Source organism: Cystoisospora suis (genome assembly GCF_002600585.1).
Source record: "Cystoisospora suis strain Wien I chromosome Unknown contig_99, whole genome shotgun sequence".
Taxonomy (NCBI): domain Eukaryota; phylum Apicomplexa; class Conoidasida; order Eucoccidiorida; family Sarcocystidae; genus Cystoisospora; species Cystoisospora suis.
Window position 1 is genome coordinate 792 of NW_027152901.1, and position 15068 is coordinate 15859.

The 15068-nt window shown below is 52.3% G+C and overlaps 2 protein-coding genes across 2 annotated transcripts; one reads left to right on the top strand and one right to left on the bottom strand.

The window, feature by feature from the left end:
* Position 1: 1 nt before the first annotated feature.
* Positions 2–8599, top strand: CSUI_000216 (pan domain-containing protein). Its single transcript, XM_068060450.1, has 5 exons — positions 2–1799; positions 2795–3060; positions 3685–3829; positions 4585–4752; positions 5774–8599. The coding sequence occupies exons 1-5, from the start codon at positions 44–46 to the stop codon at positions 6805–6807; spliced, it is 3369 nt and encodes a 1122-aa protein (XP_067927571.1). The 5' UTR covers positions 2–43; the 3' UTR covers positions 6808–8599.
* Positions 8600–9067: 468 nt separating this feature from the next.
* CSUI_000217 (uncharacterized protein) lies at positions 9068–14061 on the bottom strand (the record flags this gene model as incomplete). Its single annotated transcript, XM_068060451.1, has 3 exons — positions 9068–9783; positions 10555–11396; positions 12161–14061. Coding segments are annotated over 3 exons (3459 nt in total), but the record flags the coding sequence as incomplete, so codon positions are not given.
* Between the last annotated feature and the right edge of the window lie 1007 nt (positions 14062–15068).

The window sequence follows — 15068 nt, forward strand, 5'->3', positions numbered from 1 at the left end:
GGCAGCTACCGGTGGTTTTACTGAAGGTAACGATGTAGATACCATGCCACCTCCTGTAGAGGAGGCGAATGGCAGCAATCCGAAGAGGAAGGAGAAGAAAAGAAAGAAGAAGAAGCGAGATGAACGGGAGGCTGCCCAAGCAGGAGCTCCTGAGGTGGCTGGGGTTGAGCCTGGCGCCGCGGCAGAAGCTCCTGAGACGCCTGGTGCCGACACAGGCGGCAACGGCGCTACTAGTGTGGTAGACGGGAAGACTGTCGGTGCTTCTATTGACCCGACACAGCATGTCGCTAGCTTGTCAACAACGGCGGAGAATGGGGAGGCGAGTGATTTGAAGGGGAAGATGAAGAGGCGAAGAAAGAAGAGGAATGGTGATCATGCTTCTTCAGCTGACAACGTGCTTCCTGGTCACGTATCGGTGGTTCAGCAAGCAGCCCCTGGATCTCACGTGCCGGCTGACACTCAGGACACGAATCCTACGGTCGAAGAGGAACCTGGCGGAGGTTCGTCTCAGGAGGGCACAATCCCCGGTAGCGTGCCGACTCCCAGAGACCAGGACAACGTCAAGAATCTGGAGAAGAAGAGGCGACGAAAGGAAAAGCGAGCATCTGGAGCTAGTGTCCGTCCGGAAGACGCGTTGCTGCTTGCACAAAAGACCTCTGACATGCCTGTCACCCAGTCCGGCGTAAGTGAAGTCAGGCCCGAGGTCGGAGAGGGACAGGGGGAGAGCCAGCCCCCACGGGACGGCGCTCAACCGGGATACCGAGAGAAACTCTCCTGGCAAGACACGTTGCGACAGGGAGAGGTGACAGAACGTCGTCAGGAACTGACAAAGCACAGACGCCAACACCGAAAGCAGCTGCCGGTGGAAAAAGGCGATACTCCGCTGCGCAGATCGACTGAAGAACCCCGAGTCGACTTGAAGGGACAGGGCCGATTGAGGCAAGAGGAGGTAGAAGGACAACCGAGCCAACAGCCGCCAGTGAAGCCAAAGGAGTCGCGAGGCGAAGAGGTAAGAGAGCAACAGCAGCTACAGCACTTTGGAAAACAGGACCGGCTGCCTCAAAAAGCGTCGAATGAGAGGACAGTCGTAGGTCAGGAACGACAAGGGCTGTTGGAAGAATCCCCTGTGTTACGAGAACAAGAGCAGTTAAGAAAGCAAAACCAAAAAGAAGCGGCTGGTCCGGGAAAAAGGAAGCAAGACGCAGTCATCCAGGCATCGAAGTCAAAGAAAAAGCCAAGCGAACAGAGCGAGTTGCGTTCCGGGAGCCGCGATGAGCGCAAGAAAAGAAAATCTAAGCCTAGCGGACAGAAAGACGGGCAACGTAGAAATGGTTCCCACCGTCTTCCTTCGTCCAGTCCGGAAACGAGCATCGAGAGTGATGTACCAGGTGCAGCAGGAGTGGGAGGTCGTTCCTCAAGACAAGATCCCCCAGCAGACGTCGTTGTACCCCTAGCTGAATCATCAGTGAAATCTTCCGAAGGCGTTTCTGCTGCAACGCCCGCAACCGGGTCCGATGACTCCCGAACACACAGGGAGGGAGAAGAAGGACCGAAGCCTACGAAACGAAGCCGTCCACGGACTTTCACTAAACGCGGCAGGTGGAGGCACCTGGATAACGTAGTACCTCTCCCTTTGAGTGGCGAGGAGAGAGCCAGCTCTTCTGAGTGGCGCCGTCGACTAGCAGAACTTTTCAAGCACCTGGACAGCCCCCAGACGATTGCACCAAGCGAGTGGATCCCTGTCGATTCGTGGACAGATTTCAGAGGTCTGATGGGAGCGCTCACTGGCGCTGTTGAAGGTAAGACGGAGCGAAAAGGAGGAGCCTTTAGATGTATGGCCCTAGACTTCGTTTACATCCATACCTCTGGATTGTGTGTTTTTCCCAAACTCTGGATTATTTTTTTTTCCTTGAAGGCATATATGTCTAAACATATGTCACTAGTGGGGGTCCGAGTAAGTACCGCATGAGGGGGAAGCAGCAGGAAAAGTTAGAGAGATAGAAGAGGCGATCTTGCTGTCCGGCACTAGACTGCTCTCACCTCCGGTCCTTTTTCGCCTTCCCAACAGCCCATTCTTCGCCATTTGCGCGGTGGGCTCGTGTGAGACCTTCCTTCTTTATTCTGCGCTCAAGTATGCGTGCCGTCTTCCTGAGTCTATAGTCTACGGAAGCACACGTCACGCACATTGTATCCATCTGAACGTGTACGTAATGTGAGCGCACGCGTATGACAAGTCAGGTGTAGCTAGTAATGGCGAAGGGACCGCTGTTGGAGACGCGTGAGCACGTCTGTGTGACGTGCACAAAGTATCTTTATGTGCACTTGCCTGCACATAGACACATACCCGCGTGAATCTACTCCTGTAGCCATCCGCGTGACACTGCTGATACCAGTGTGTACGAATATATGTCCCGACATCTGCCAACGTAAGGCGAACTTCGACATGCTGCAGACAGGCGGTACAGCGGCGTATTGTACAGCAACGAAGCCGCACACGCACCGTTGAATTTCTGCATCTGCGCCCCGCTGATGCCTGTTGTGCGCGCGTCTCCGTGTGAGTATATGCGTCCATTGCTGCATATGTGTGCCCATGTACAAGTATGCGTCCATGTGTATACTCGCGTGTCCAGATGTATCCATACGCATACGTGCATCGATGTGTACGAAAATATAGAGGTACGCAGCGAGAAGCATTTGTGGTATCCACTGGCCCGCCTGGACATTTATCATATATAGATCGTGCACGGATAGAGGTGCCTTGTTTGTCGTGTTCTTTGTGCTTATGGACGCACAGATTTGAAACAAGCTCAGGCAGAAGGGCCCCGGGGGTTTTTGTCTCGAGAGGACTGGCTGTCAAGCCAAAGAGAAGCAAGCTCTTTACCACTGGGTGATGACTCGTGCTTTGAGCGTAATGTTCGATATAGTCCAGGAAGCGAGTTTCTGATTGTATGGCGAGGTGTACCTACAGCGACGCACTGTCAAGCTCTGTGTAAAATAGCTTCTCCCGAATGTAGCTTTTTTACTTTCATGAGGAATACACTATTCCCTCTTTGGCTCCAAGTAAGTTCCCTCGCCAATTCGTTCTCTTTACTGTTCGAGTTCCGCGCTGTATTTTCGAAACGGTAGCCTCCTTCTTCTGTCGCAGAAAACATCCATAGTGGCTTCGTGCATTCATACTCATACATGCCTAACTGCGAGGTTACCCACAGTAAGCTCTCCGTCTCTTCGCAGGTGACTTATGTCTGTAGTAGCCAGGAAAAGTGGGCTACCCTTCGCAAAGTGAAAATCGTACACACCTCCAGTAGGTGATGATGCTCGAAGACACAATTACTAGAAAACCGGAGAGGAGGAACAGAGTCAAACGTGCTGTCCAAGCAGGCACGCGAGTATTGTTTCTGCTAGATGCGATACTCGGGAAAGAGCTTGGGAGAGTGGGTGTGTCTAGGAGATCACCAAAGGGCCGCAACGAGAAAGAGGAGAGACTGAATAGAGTGGGGGTAGTTCTGTGGGGTAATAGATATACGTGTAGTAAGCGAGCTGATACTCAGGGAGGTCCAGCCCAGTCGTATATTCCCCACGTGCTTGTGGTGATGCTACACAGGAGATCGTTTCGACTTTTTCCTCAAAGTGGTCTCCGCTGCATTCTTCGCCTTTTCGTTTCTGATTGTTCGACCTCCCCCTCAGGGATCATGCTTTCTTCTTCGGAGCAAGACCCCTGTACAACCCTCAAAGACACGTTCTTCGCTCGTCGTGTCGGGTCCCAGGAGTTGTTCTCCAGTCACTCCAGACGCTCCTCCTCCTGATTTCATCACCACTGCGACACAAACGGGTGAGTGCTTGTCTACGTTTTTAGTCCAGGGATCTCTCGCGTATGTTCGTAACATCAGCCGGAGAGTCAGTGCAGTGAGTCTTGCTTAACGTCTCCTCTTCTTTGTTGAATTTCTATCACAAGCACTACTGCGCAGACACATTCCGGAGTGTATCTATCTGCGTGTAACGCTCTCCTCAGATATACATACATATACTCTTGTACTCAGAAAGTACGCCTCCGGGCGGTAGAGTATCAACCTGTTTCTATGGACGTAACTGTGCGCACAGGTAAACACTGGAGTATGAGTACTCAGCTATAGACCAGACTTCTGTCCTGAGGGAGCGATTGACACCGGCATGACTTGATAGGGTGATAACCGCTTCGGGGCGTGCGTTCACCGCCTCCAGCAATGCAGGCGTGCAGGTATAAACAATTGTACCCGTGTCTAGGAGGAGAGACATTTCATGTCGGGTGACAGTTACAGAACAAAGGCTGCACATCAGACATCATAAGATGCCTTGTTCAAGTTGCTTACTTACTTTCTTTCCGTAGATGTACATGAGGCACAGGCGTGGTTTCTCTCCCTGTTGTTTGCAGTGCCTACAGATACTTAAGAAGCTCGTTGCACGCTTTCAGCTCTTAGTTTGTTCACCGTGTCTGGACTCCTGACAGATTCTTGTTGCTTTTTTAAATAGTCTGTTCTTTGGCGCACTAGTCTGCTCTTTGAACGGACAAGCTGAGATCCCTGTAGGCTCATTTTTGATTTGTTACAGGTTGTGCGGGTAGCCCTTCTATATGCGACGCCCTGATCCTACCCTTCCCTCTGGGAGCTCGGTTCACACAGAGTTGTGGTCCGACGCGAGGTGGAATTTGTGCTAACTCTGCACTCGGAGTCTCTTGTTGTACAGAGTGTGACAGCTCACCCGAAAATCCTTGTCCAGGTTAGGTGACAGAAAAAAGAATTGGCCGTTTCTTCTTCGTACTTACTGGAAGTGAAAGAGAAGAATGACTCGGGGAACGGATGGAAACGTCTTAATAGGTATTCCTTGTGCGCATTTGTACGTGCAGTGACCCAGTTTCTTTCCGTGGCTGTAAGGGTATGTCAACTCCCGGCCCCCCTCCCGCATTGTACGTGGGCAGATAAAAAGAAACCTGGCGGGTAGGGAAGAGGGACGGAGGCTGCGGGTGGTCTACAAGAACTTCATTCATGGAGCAGCTGGTGTCTGGTGATAGGATTGTTTATGGTTTTTTCCGGGAGTCTCGCTGTTCGTATTGAGTATCAGGAACTCCAGTGTGAGTTGGAATAGCAGGAAGGCGGACTGATATCTTCCATCTGCTAATGGCTGGTCATGAAAGGGCTGTCGGTCTAATCAGTCATTCGGTTCTTAAGCTACGTTGGAAGGGATTCTTTGGAGATGTGTATGCATGATGTAGCCCATGCAGTTTGTTGAGAGAGTGTATCCAAACCCTCAGCGAGAGTGGCCAACTCCTGATCGGCTCGCGGAGACATCAGAATACACGAAGTTGTATATGACGTAATAAGTGACGGTAATACAAATGGTCGTCAGGTTTCCAGACTCCTTTCTCGTAGACACGTGATCGCAGCAGTGCAGTTTCAGGGGGCAGAGGAGAGATGTGCGGCACGACATCGTTCTCCGGAGTTGTCCTCCACCACGTTTTGTCAAGAAGACCATTTCGGTGGGGTAGGAGTCGTAAGCCATGCGAGGGGTAAAGAAGAGGGAAGGACGGCAATGAGAGAAGTTTGGATGACGGGAGGTAGAGGATAGTGCGTAGGTGTTTCCTTCCTATCTGAGATTGAGTTTTCGTCTGATGAGGACGGTTCTAGGGAGGTGCAGGATTTTTTTCTGAGATCTTTGGCGATTTCGTCCTTTAATGTACTGGAGTCTCCTTGACAAAGCAGACCAGGCGGCTGTCTTTGTTCCATTTTCTTCTTGTTTCCAGACAAATACTGCTACGAATTCAATGTGGACTACGTGGATGGAGAAGAACTGCGTTATGTAGGAGCTGGGGTTGAGAATAGAGGGGCATGCGAATCGCTGTGTAGAGAAACTGAAGGATGTACTCATTATTCTTATTTTAGCTCGCACCTTCTTCCGCATCATCTAAGAGGGTCGTGTTCACTTCGCCACTTTCAAGAGACACCGAAAGAGCGAGTTCAAATTAGCCTGGCCCGATTCGACACCCCAGATGGCGGCGATGGCGCCTTTTCGTTGACGGACAGACATTATCGCGAGAATAGATCCTTCGCACTGTTTGCGCCTCTTGATTGTCCATTATCGAGCACGGCGCAGACACTGTCGAGAACCTCCGCCGTGCGTAATCGCAAAAAGAAAAGCCGTGGTGATAAGGGTAAGAGTGACAATGCAGAGAATCTGTGTCTAGAGAAAGACACTGACTTCTGGGGCGGAGATCTCGTCTCGTTTAGAGGGTGTGAATCCGTCGAAGCGTGCCGGGCCTACTGTACGCATACGGACGGATGCACAGCATTTACCTATGTACCCATCAAACGTCGATGTTACCTGAAATGGGACGCAGCACAAAAGCTTAGTGTTGTAGGACATATCAGCGGACCGCGGTGTTGTCAGTCGTCGCCCTCACCGCCGGGCACTTCTACGGCGGGTGGGCCCCCGGCCATGAGGATGTCGGATGGACATGCCACAGTTACGTCATCAGCCTGTCCGCCTCCCCGGTCTAATCCTTGCTTGTATACAGGACATGATTACACGGGCTATGATCTTGAAATGGTTCCTAATGTTATTTCTGCATATAAATGCTATGAGCTGTGTCACAATGATTCGTTGTGTGAGGTATGGACCCACGTTTCTTATGAGCAGTTGTGTTTTCTCAAGGCGTCGGGCGCCCCGCACGGGACGCTAGCTCGGAAGTTTGTACGCGATAGGCTTGTTGCCTCTCCTGCAGCTGTTACGGGCTTCAGTAACTGTGACCCGATATATGATGGTCGTGATTCCACATGAAAATTTACTGCTCCGTTGCGGGGGAGTAAGAATGAAATCACACTCCGTTGGTGCGAAGTCGAAGATGAAGGAATCTCTCATATTCCTCCCGGGAATGAAAAACCGGCTATCCTTGAGGCAGCTCATCTCTGCCCCAGACACCCAGGGGGTAGAAACAGCGGCAGGGGAAAATAGAGCAGCTGGGTCCTCACAGAAAGACAGCAGGAGCGGAAGAAGGGCAGACTGGCGTGCAGAGTAGCCTTCTGGAAAAGCAAGACGCGAAGGGGGGTCGCCCTCCCTGGGGGCAGCGGACGAAGTAAGACACTGATGCTAAACAAGAACGGTCAGACTCGGAGAGAAACACAGTTGACAAGAGTTTGGTGGAAGGTGACAGCGCAATGGTTGAAGGTGGCGAAGTGAGGGCGAGGAGGCTGCTGAAAAGAAAGACCTTCCGGCAGTAATCCTGTTTTGGCCGTGTCTACAAGTGCCGGGTATATATTTGGAAAAGTTGTTTCCTTCTGTTCACCAATCAGAAGGGCAGCACCAACAAGCCAGAAGACCAAGAAAAAAAAAAAAGCAGTGGGCCTGTGCAATTCGTAGAAGATACAGACCGCAAGTCTGGAGAGCAGAAGGAAGCTCGAAGACCCAGAGAGGCCAGTAGACAGCATCTCCTTTTGAACGAAAGAATGACTTTCTTCTTGTGTGGACTGAGGAAGCTGGAGTGAGTATTAGGCTGCTGCGAGGGTGGATCATCCGGTATGCCTCTTCCAGTGTTGCGTTGAGAGTGCTCATGTCATACAACTTCGTTGTGTGTGTGAACCCCCCCGCCAAGATTCCTGGTGAGCACAGTTATCTGGATGTGACAGGGTGGTTGTGGATCTGAAGTTTTGTCCAAGCGCAAGAATGCATTGAAGGAAGCAGAGGACAAAAAAGAAGACGGCGGCCGGTTGCTGAGAAGACATCTATGCCGCCGGCTCCGCGAATTGAAGCCTTCTCTATGTTTCTTTATTTTTGAACTAAAGCTAGCGCTCATGGGGTTAGGCGGCTGCACTTGTTCTTGACATCTGCTCTCTTCGAGGTGTTCCGAGAGAGTTAAACTGACTTGTGCCGTAGCGAAGCGGAACAGACCGAGAGAGGTCGAGTGGGCGAAGGCATGACAAATTTGATAAAACAATCTCCTGGCTGTGTTGCTGTCGCGCCGCCTTTTTTTAAAAGTCTACCGACATCTGTTGACCGAGTATTGTGAAGGCCTGTAAGTCAGACTTCCGAGGACTCCCGTAGGGTGATAGATTGTGGCAGCAGAGGATGGTCGCCTTTTTCCGACGACCCGACTCCCGCGTATACCGCACTCACTGATCGAGGCCCGAGTTTCTTGAGGACTGAACGGCTGCCTGCTACGCACTTCGTAGACAGCGGACCGATGTCTCCATTCTTGCTCATCACTGTATGTACCGATAACGACTGGGTGTATAGGCTTATCATGAACACTTCATGCTCATTCTCCTTTGAAGAATCATGAAATTCATCGGGTCCGGCGTTTGAACCGAATATCCGAAGAGACACGCGTTGCGATGGAAGATGTGCTATCACCCAGGCGGTTTGAGACTGTCAGTTGAAAGAAAGAGGGAAGCATTGCGGAGCTATAGTGTAGGTGAATCAAGACAGAAGTAAAAGTTCTCAATCACTATGCCTTCACCAGAGAGTAAACGAGAGCCGAATATGTCTCTCAGGACTCCGAACGGTACGGGGCCGTACTGTTCGGAGTCCTGACGTTTTCTGTAACCTGCGAACGGCGCACTCGGGTCTTCGAGAGAGTAATTATCATGGCGCTGTGGATACACTGATTGGCATGAGCGAAGACTCTCACAGAATAGTTCCAGTGTAAGTGGGAAACTCTTGCACACGAGAAACAAACCGTCGCCCTACAATCTCGTCAAAACGCTGTTTACTACTGAACTTACCACTTGTTGACAACGCATTGCGAGCCCCAACAATACTACTTCTCGCATCTCAGCGCTTTACCTGCTTTTGTGCGACGAACCCTTCCGGACAGGATTCATGAACGGCGGTCAGCTCCACACGAGCCTGCAAGCACAAGCTGCTTCTCCGGTGTAAAACTTTTTTAGCTTGTCCACGGCGGGCCGCCGGCTTTGTGAGGTTGCTACGTGGCCCGTTCACTGCGTGAGAAAGGTGGCGTGAACAAGTGAGCTTGCGAAGCTCATTTGACGGAATTTCCTTTCTGCAGTGACCCTGAGAAGTGGCCACGGCTGTACCCACGCACCGTCACAACGTCAGCTTCACTGCCTCGATTCGAGGAAAACAGTGTTTTTTTGCTTCGCGGAGAAGCCAGCTGGCGTGCACGCTGTCTCTTCGGTTGTAGAGAGGCAGAAGGGACGACAGTGTGTTGCCCAGGAGCAGCACACGACACTGCACGAGGCTGCAAGGCCTGTTTCGCTTCGGCCGCGGTCTGGACCGCAGCTTGGACTGCTGCAGCGGCCTCAAGTCTGACTCGAAAAACATCCTTCTTGAGCTGAAAATCCTTTCTCTTAGCTTCGAGGCTTTGACGGAACTGTTTCGATTTCGAGAGGAGAAAGCAACAACTGACACAAAGAACAAGAACAAACAGTGCCGCGTTACCGGCTACGATCGCCAGAATGACGTAGTCATTTACTTTCGCCGCTGCTGGGGTCGATGTTGCAGACGTTCTTGTCGCCGTGGCCGTCGTGGGCCCTTTAGAAGTGGTTGCCGAGGTCGTAGTGGCTGTCGGAGGAGCTGAGAAAAGCTCCTCGCACCTTGGGTTGCAAAATCGGGTTTCGATGAGGTGTTCTGGGCACGCCTTCCCGTTTTTGGCCGCTTGCATTAGAACGTGTGTGTACTGGAGTTCCCGACAATTCACACAGTCCGACCACTCCCCCACCTCAACTTCGCACTGCCGCTCCTTCAGGTTGTCCACTACTGACTGGTATTTCACGTCCGCTGCTCTGCAGTACATCCCCTCTGTACGCATCAGGTTCACGCACGAAGGCGCCAAATGACGCCCTAGCATTGCTTGCTGTGTGGTTATCAGCTTTCCTTTGCAACAATCCCTCTACCAGGCATCGCTTCCAGACACAGTCTCTAAAGAGTTCATCTGCTTAGAGCTTGAGGGCCCTACAGTTCAGCAGCGAGGGGTCCCTTGTTCGGGTACGGATCGTGTGTGTCTTGGGTGCCCAGACCGCACAGCTAATACCGGCGCTTTGAAATAGGCGACGGGTCGCGTTTGCCGCATAGATCAGGCCCCCTTCCTTGCCCATGCTGTATCGGGCCACATCCTCAGCCTTGTGACGGAAGCCCTCATATCAAAGGCTCTGCAGAGACGGTTCCAGTACTATGTGAACGAGGATTACACGTATCTTTTCCAAGGCGTGCCTTCTTACCCGGCCTCAGCGCGGAGCAAGACTGACAGAAAACGAGGAGGCGCCGCTCTTTACCCTGGCCCGGCGCGCGTACTCCTGGACTATACTTGCTTGGTTCTGCTCGGTAGTAACGCGGGAGTCGGCAGCCCCAAGCGGAACACTACACGCCTCACAGCGGCAGAGGCTTGACTGGCACAAGGCCCACTAGCCGGCGCGACATGGCGTTGCCCGGTTGTCGACATGGCTGTTGGCTGTTGGCCAGCCGACAGAATACAAGAAGCTACCAGGTTTTCACTACACGCACTGCGCCCCGCTTGGGAAAAAGACAACCGGTGATCTCGCTATCGTCACATCCGGGTGCGGACTCTCGTACCGTCGCAGGGTCTGTGCTCCATCAGTGGACACGGTTTGCCTCCCGGCAGTGGGTCTCTCGAGCGAGAGAAAAATCGAAGTTCACGGCAGAAGTGGTCGCATGTGGTCCACTCGGTCCAAAAGCCTTGACAATCAAGGTCGGCTAGCCTTTGAGGAATGAGCAGGCCGGAGTCTTGGGGGCATTTTCGAGGGTCCGTGAAAAAGCCGTGGGGAGGACAGTCGGACTTTTCCTCACGGCCTTTCACGATGATCTCGAGCAGCTCCGTCCCCACTGTCCGCCCATGGTAGATGATGCTCACAGCTTTGGCCCCGTGGACTTGTAGAGGCGGGCTTTTGACAACCGTTCCTGTCCGTGTATGTCTTGCTTTCTTCGCACATTCTTCGTAGTGATTACATCGGCGGATGTACGTACGGTCAAAAGGCAGATCGACGGGCAGCTGGTGGCCGCCCGCCCGGACTGAAGTGGCGCTGAACTCCTGTCCTAAAGCATTCAAAAATGAGATCTCAATGTCGAATTCTTCCTCACCGAGGCGGCCATTGAATAGGAGAAGGACTTCAGAGACATCGGCAATCGTTTTGAAGTCGAATGTGACGGGAGCTACATTGCCGGCAGTGAAAAGTGCACCTGTAGTATTGATGCCGTGGTCTACAGACCCGCGTAAGAAAGAGTCGGTCACATCGAATCTGACCCAGCTGCAGCCTCCTGAAGCACACTGGACTGCGCGGATAGTACCGTCTTCCCACGGACAGCCGGCCGCGTTTGGAGTCCCGTTGCGGATGCGGAATGTTTGGAACTTGAAACAGTCGGGCGTGCATGGCGCATGCTGAAGCGGGGGATTCCACCTGGGTAGATGCGCGCAGAGGCAATCGAATGCTCCACTCAGAGAGCCGTCTAGGAAATAGAGCTATAAGCTGACTCAACGATGGAATTATCAGTCACCGGCACACGGCAGTATTACAGCTCTTCGGGATCCTGACGCAGACACGGGAGAACAGATCCATCGTAACTGCGCAGATGGGCCGCAAAGAGCCTCGGGGTGCCATACAAGCCAGGTTCAGACTCACAGGTGCACTAGGTGCGCTAAAGTATTTCCTGAAGAGTGACGGAAGGTGATCGAGACGGGAAACATAGCCGTGGCGGTCAGGGACAGACTCTGCCAATACCACATGCACAGGTTCAACGGACCCTACCATAACCGCAAGGGACAGTTGCAGTGGAGATGTTGCTCAGCGCTGTGTGACTCTCTTCAGCAGTGGAAGTCCGCCGGACTTCGAGCCGTTCCCGGACGTGCCGCTAATGCACGGCCGTTTGAGACCAACACGCTCAGAGTCGAAGATCATCCCGCCGCAGGTTCAGGTCGTCGTGAGTGTTGCTGCCCGAGCACCTGACTCTAGGGGACCCTCCAGGAGGGCACCAATCCGCGGTAGGTGGCACTATAGCAAGCTGTGTTCTGACTTGCTTAGAACGGTCTAACTCCCATGCCCACCCCCACAGTATTCCGGTGTGCCGTAGAATCATCGCTTCTAGGGAAATCCTGACACGCGCCTGGTACAACAAGCGCTATTCAACCGGTGCCGCACCGAGACGTAGACTTGAAGGAACTTACGTGCCTTCGCAGGATCCTTCGAAATATGTTGCCCGGAGGCGCTGAAAATACTCGTATTCAGAAGAGTTTCCATCCGGGAGACTAGGGGCCCCGAAGTCTTTCAAGGAATCTGCAACTGTGGGCCTGTTCAGTTGGATTTTGTACGGGACGCCATTCTGACCCATCTCAAATCTTGTCCCATACGCTAGGCTATTATACGATTCTGGTTTTGCGTCGGGAAACATCAGATCGGCGCCCTCTATGATCGTCCCACCATTTCGACCTGTGAAGAGAAAGGCGTTGAAAACCTGGTCGACTGCGTTTTCGTAGAGAAGCATAAACAGTTCGTTTTCCATATCCAGAAGCACAGCACTGAAGTTGGAAAGTTCCGGAGTGAATACCTCAGTCACCACTGGCCGGTGGCGCAGTTCAAGGTAGCCTTGCTCGCCCAAATGCAGAACCTTGTAACTCAACTGAGAGTAGGCGACGGGACCGAAGCGAAGGTCTTCCAAGGTGGGGTACATGTCGCAAACATAGAATGCGTGGATATCCTTTCTCCGGGAGTTAACGATGACGGTAGCATCGCGAATCCAATTGTAAAAATGATGTTTCGCGAACGACAGTGGAGGTGCGTTCGCTTCCAGAAGGGACGTCGCGACAACAACTTCCTTCTCTACTCCTCCTCTCCCGAGCTGCCGAAGAAGAAGAGACGGTCCCCTGTCATACGGGGTGTCCTTGGGCGAGTCATCAGCACAAACAGTCCATGCAAAAGTTGGCATATCATCGGCTAGGAAGAGAAGTCCGCCGTCGGCACATCTTAGACAGGCCGTCGTGTGAAATCTGAATTGGTTTTCAGCTGTGTCCGCACGCGCCACCGTACAGGTCTGCCACGGATAACCCGTCTTTCGATCATACAACATTTCAAAGAAGAGGAAGTAGTACGTGAAGACATTATTACCATTTTGGTTCTTTTCAGTGCGAACAATCGTGTTGCGTGAGAAGTTTCGAGTAGGCTTCACAAGTCTTCCGATCCACTGATCGTCAACTGAATGCAGGCCTTTGACTTCCCTTTCAGTAAAACGGGCTATGAAGTATCTCCCCAGCTGTACGGATGGGTCAAAAGGAACTTCCATGCAGATGTTCTTGCTTTTCGGTAGGGGATCAAAGTCGAATATTCGGTCGTACGATGTCTTCTCGAAGACCAACATCATCGGCCCTTTATTGTAGTAGGTTAGCGCTGTCGTGCCTTGGAGATACTCGGCATTATCCTGATCGCAGACTGGCAAGTTGACGGTCAAAAAGTGTTTTTTAGTGGACAGAGGATCGATCTTCGCCTGTTCTTCGCTGTCACCAAACGCGCGCCTATAGGCTGTCGAGACTAGAAGCCCGTCCGGGGCGTTTGTTCGGAAGAATGCACCTTCTTTCGGAATACAAACAGTCGAACGGAAGTTGACAGACTGGTGCCAGTAGAATACCATCACGTCGTTGCTGTGGTCACTTGGGCTTTCGTCTGGCTCGTGTGAGTAAAATCCAAGAGGTACGGCATTGGCAGCGTTATCCGCGGCATAGCTCAGCACCCTCGTATTCAGATGCTTCCCTGTACCGGAATTGTATGACGAGAGAACGAACTTGCAGTTGAAATTCCTCAGTTTGTGGCCAATCAACTGTTTGTCTCCTTTCGCCTCCTTGGTTTCCAAGGCATTCTGCTCATCGATTTTACTTATTCCAGGGCACCACTGCGCGCCCACCACAAATACCTGTGACTTCGGGAGGTACTGGGTGAACAAGGGCAGAATCACTAGACGCGAGGTACCGTCATGCTTAGGGACGAAATACTGCTCACCCGGGAACACACTTTTACCCCACGAAACAGTGTGGTGTCCTTCGCCCAGCTTATGCAGATCCCACGTCAGCCGTGGCATATACACCTTCCCTGCAAGCTGAGCCTTCGAACGGTCAACTTGTGTCACGCCGACAAAAATACTAAACCAGACTATCACTGAAGCGAGCTGCGGCGGCGGGGCCAGTGATAGAACGTGTGCTCTGCTAAGCGAGTGAGACGAAGTCATCCTGTTGGAATGCGCGGTATCACGGATGGTCGCCTACTAGTATGGAAAGTCGAAGTGAAAAGGAAAAGCTGTTTTGCTCTCAAAGTGTCCGTGACAAGACTGGGGAAAGGGGTGCCTTTCTTGATAAATGAAGGATAAAAGAAAGACGGCAAACACACACCGGTCACGTTTCTGTATGCGGTGTATGCTGAGGGGTGAGACAGCCGTGAAAAAGAAACACCGGTCTCTGGCGTGGTGTATGTTTCCGCAGAGGCCGACCCTGGAACTCCGCATACTCCAGCCTTCGCAGAGAAAACAGCCTAGACAGGGGCACCGCTAAACCAACGTGCACTAAAAAACACCCCCAGGACCGATCTGTAAAACGGGAGGGCTATCAAGGTACGGATTCCTCACGTTTCTGCTGTGCAGGAGGAGTGTCACCCTTTCGGAGTACCCTTTTACGCCTTTCTGCTCTGTGGCGGGCCGCATTCGGCTTTGTTCGCCGAAGTGAATCCCATCCCTCGAATCGGCCGCCTTCCTGCGGCGTTGTAGTACGGGTGGTTCCCCGTGTCAGTCCGACTGCTTTCTGTCTCAGCCACCGCTTGAAGGGGGCCCGGGGGTACGTGTCGATTTACAAAATGCTTTCACTCTTCTCCAGACAGTACACAGTCGATGATTGCTGGCTTCTTTCCTTCAGCCACACTCCGACTGGCCGGCTGTAGTGTCGGGAATATTGTATGGTTGTCCCAGCCAGCGGTAGAGAAAAGAAGCACTCTAGACACGAAAAACTCTTTTCCGAGTGACAAAACACCGGAGAACACCCACACAAGAGAGGGACAAAATTAGGGAGAGCCACTATGTGCTTCTCAGATATCTAGACA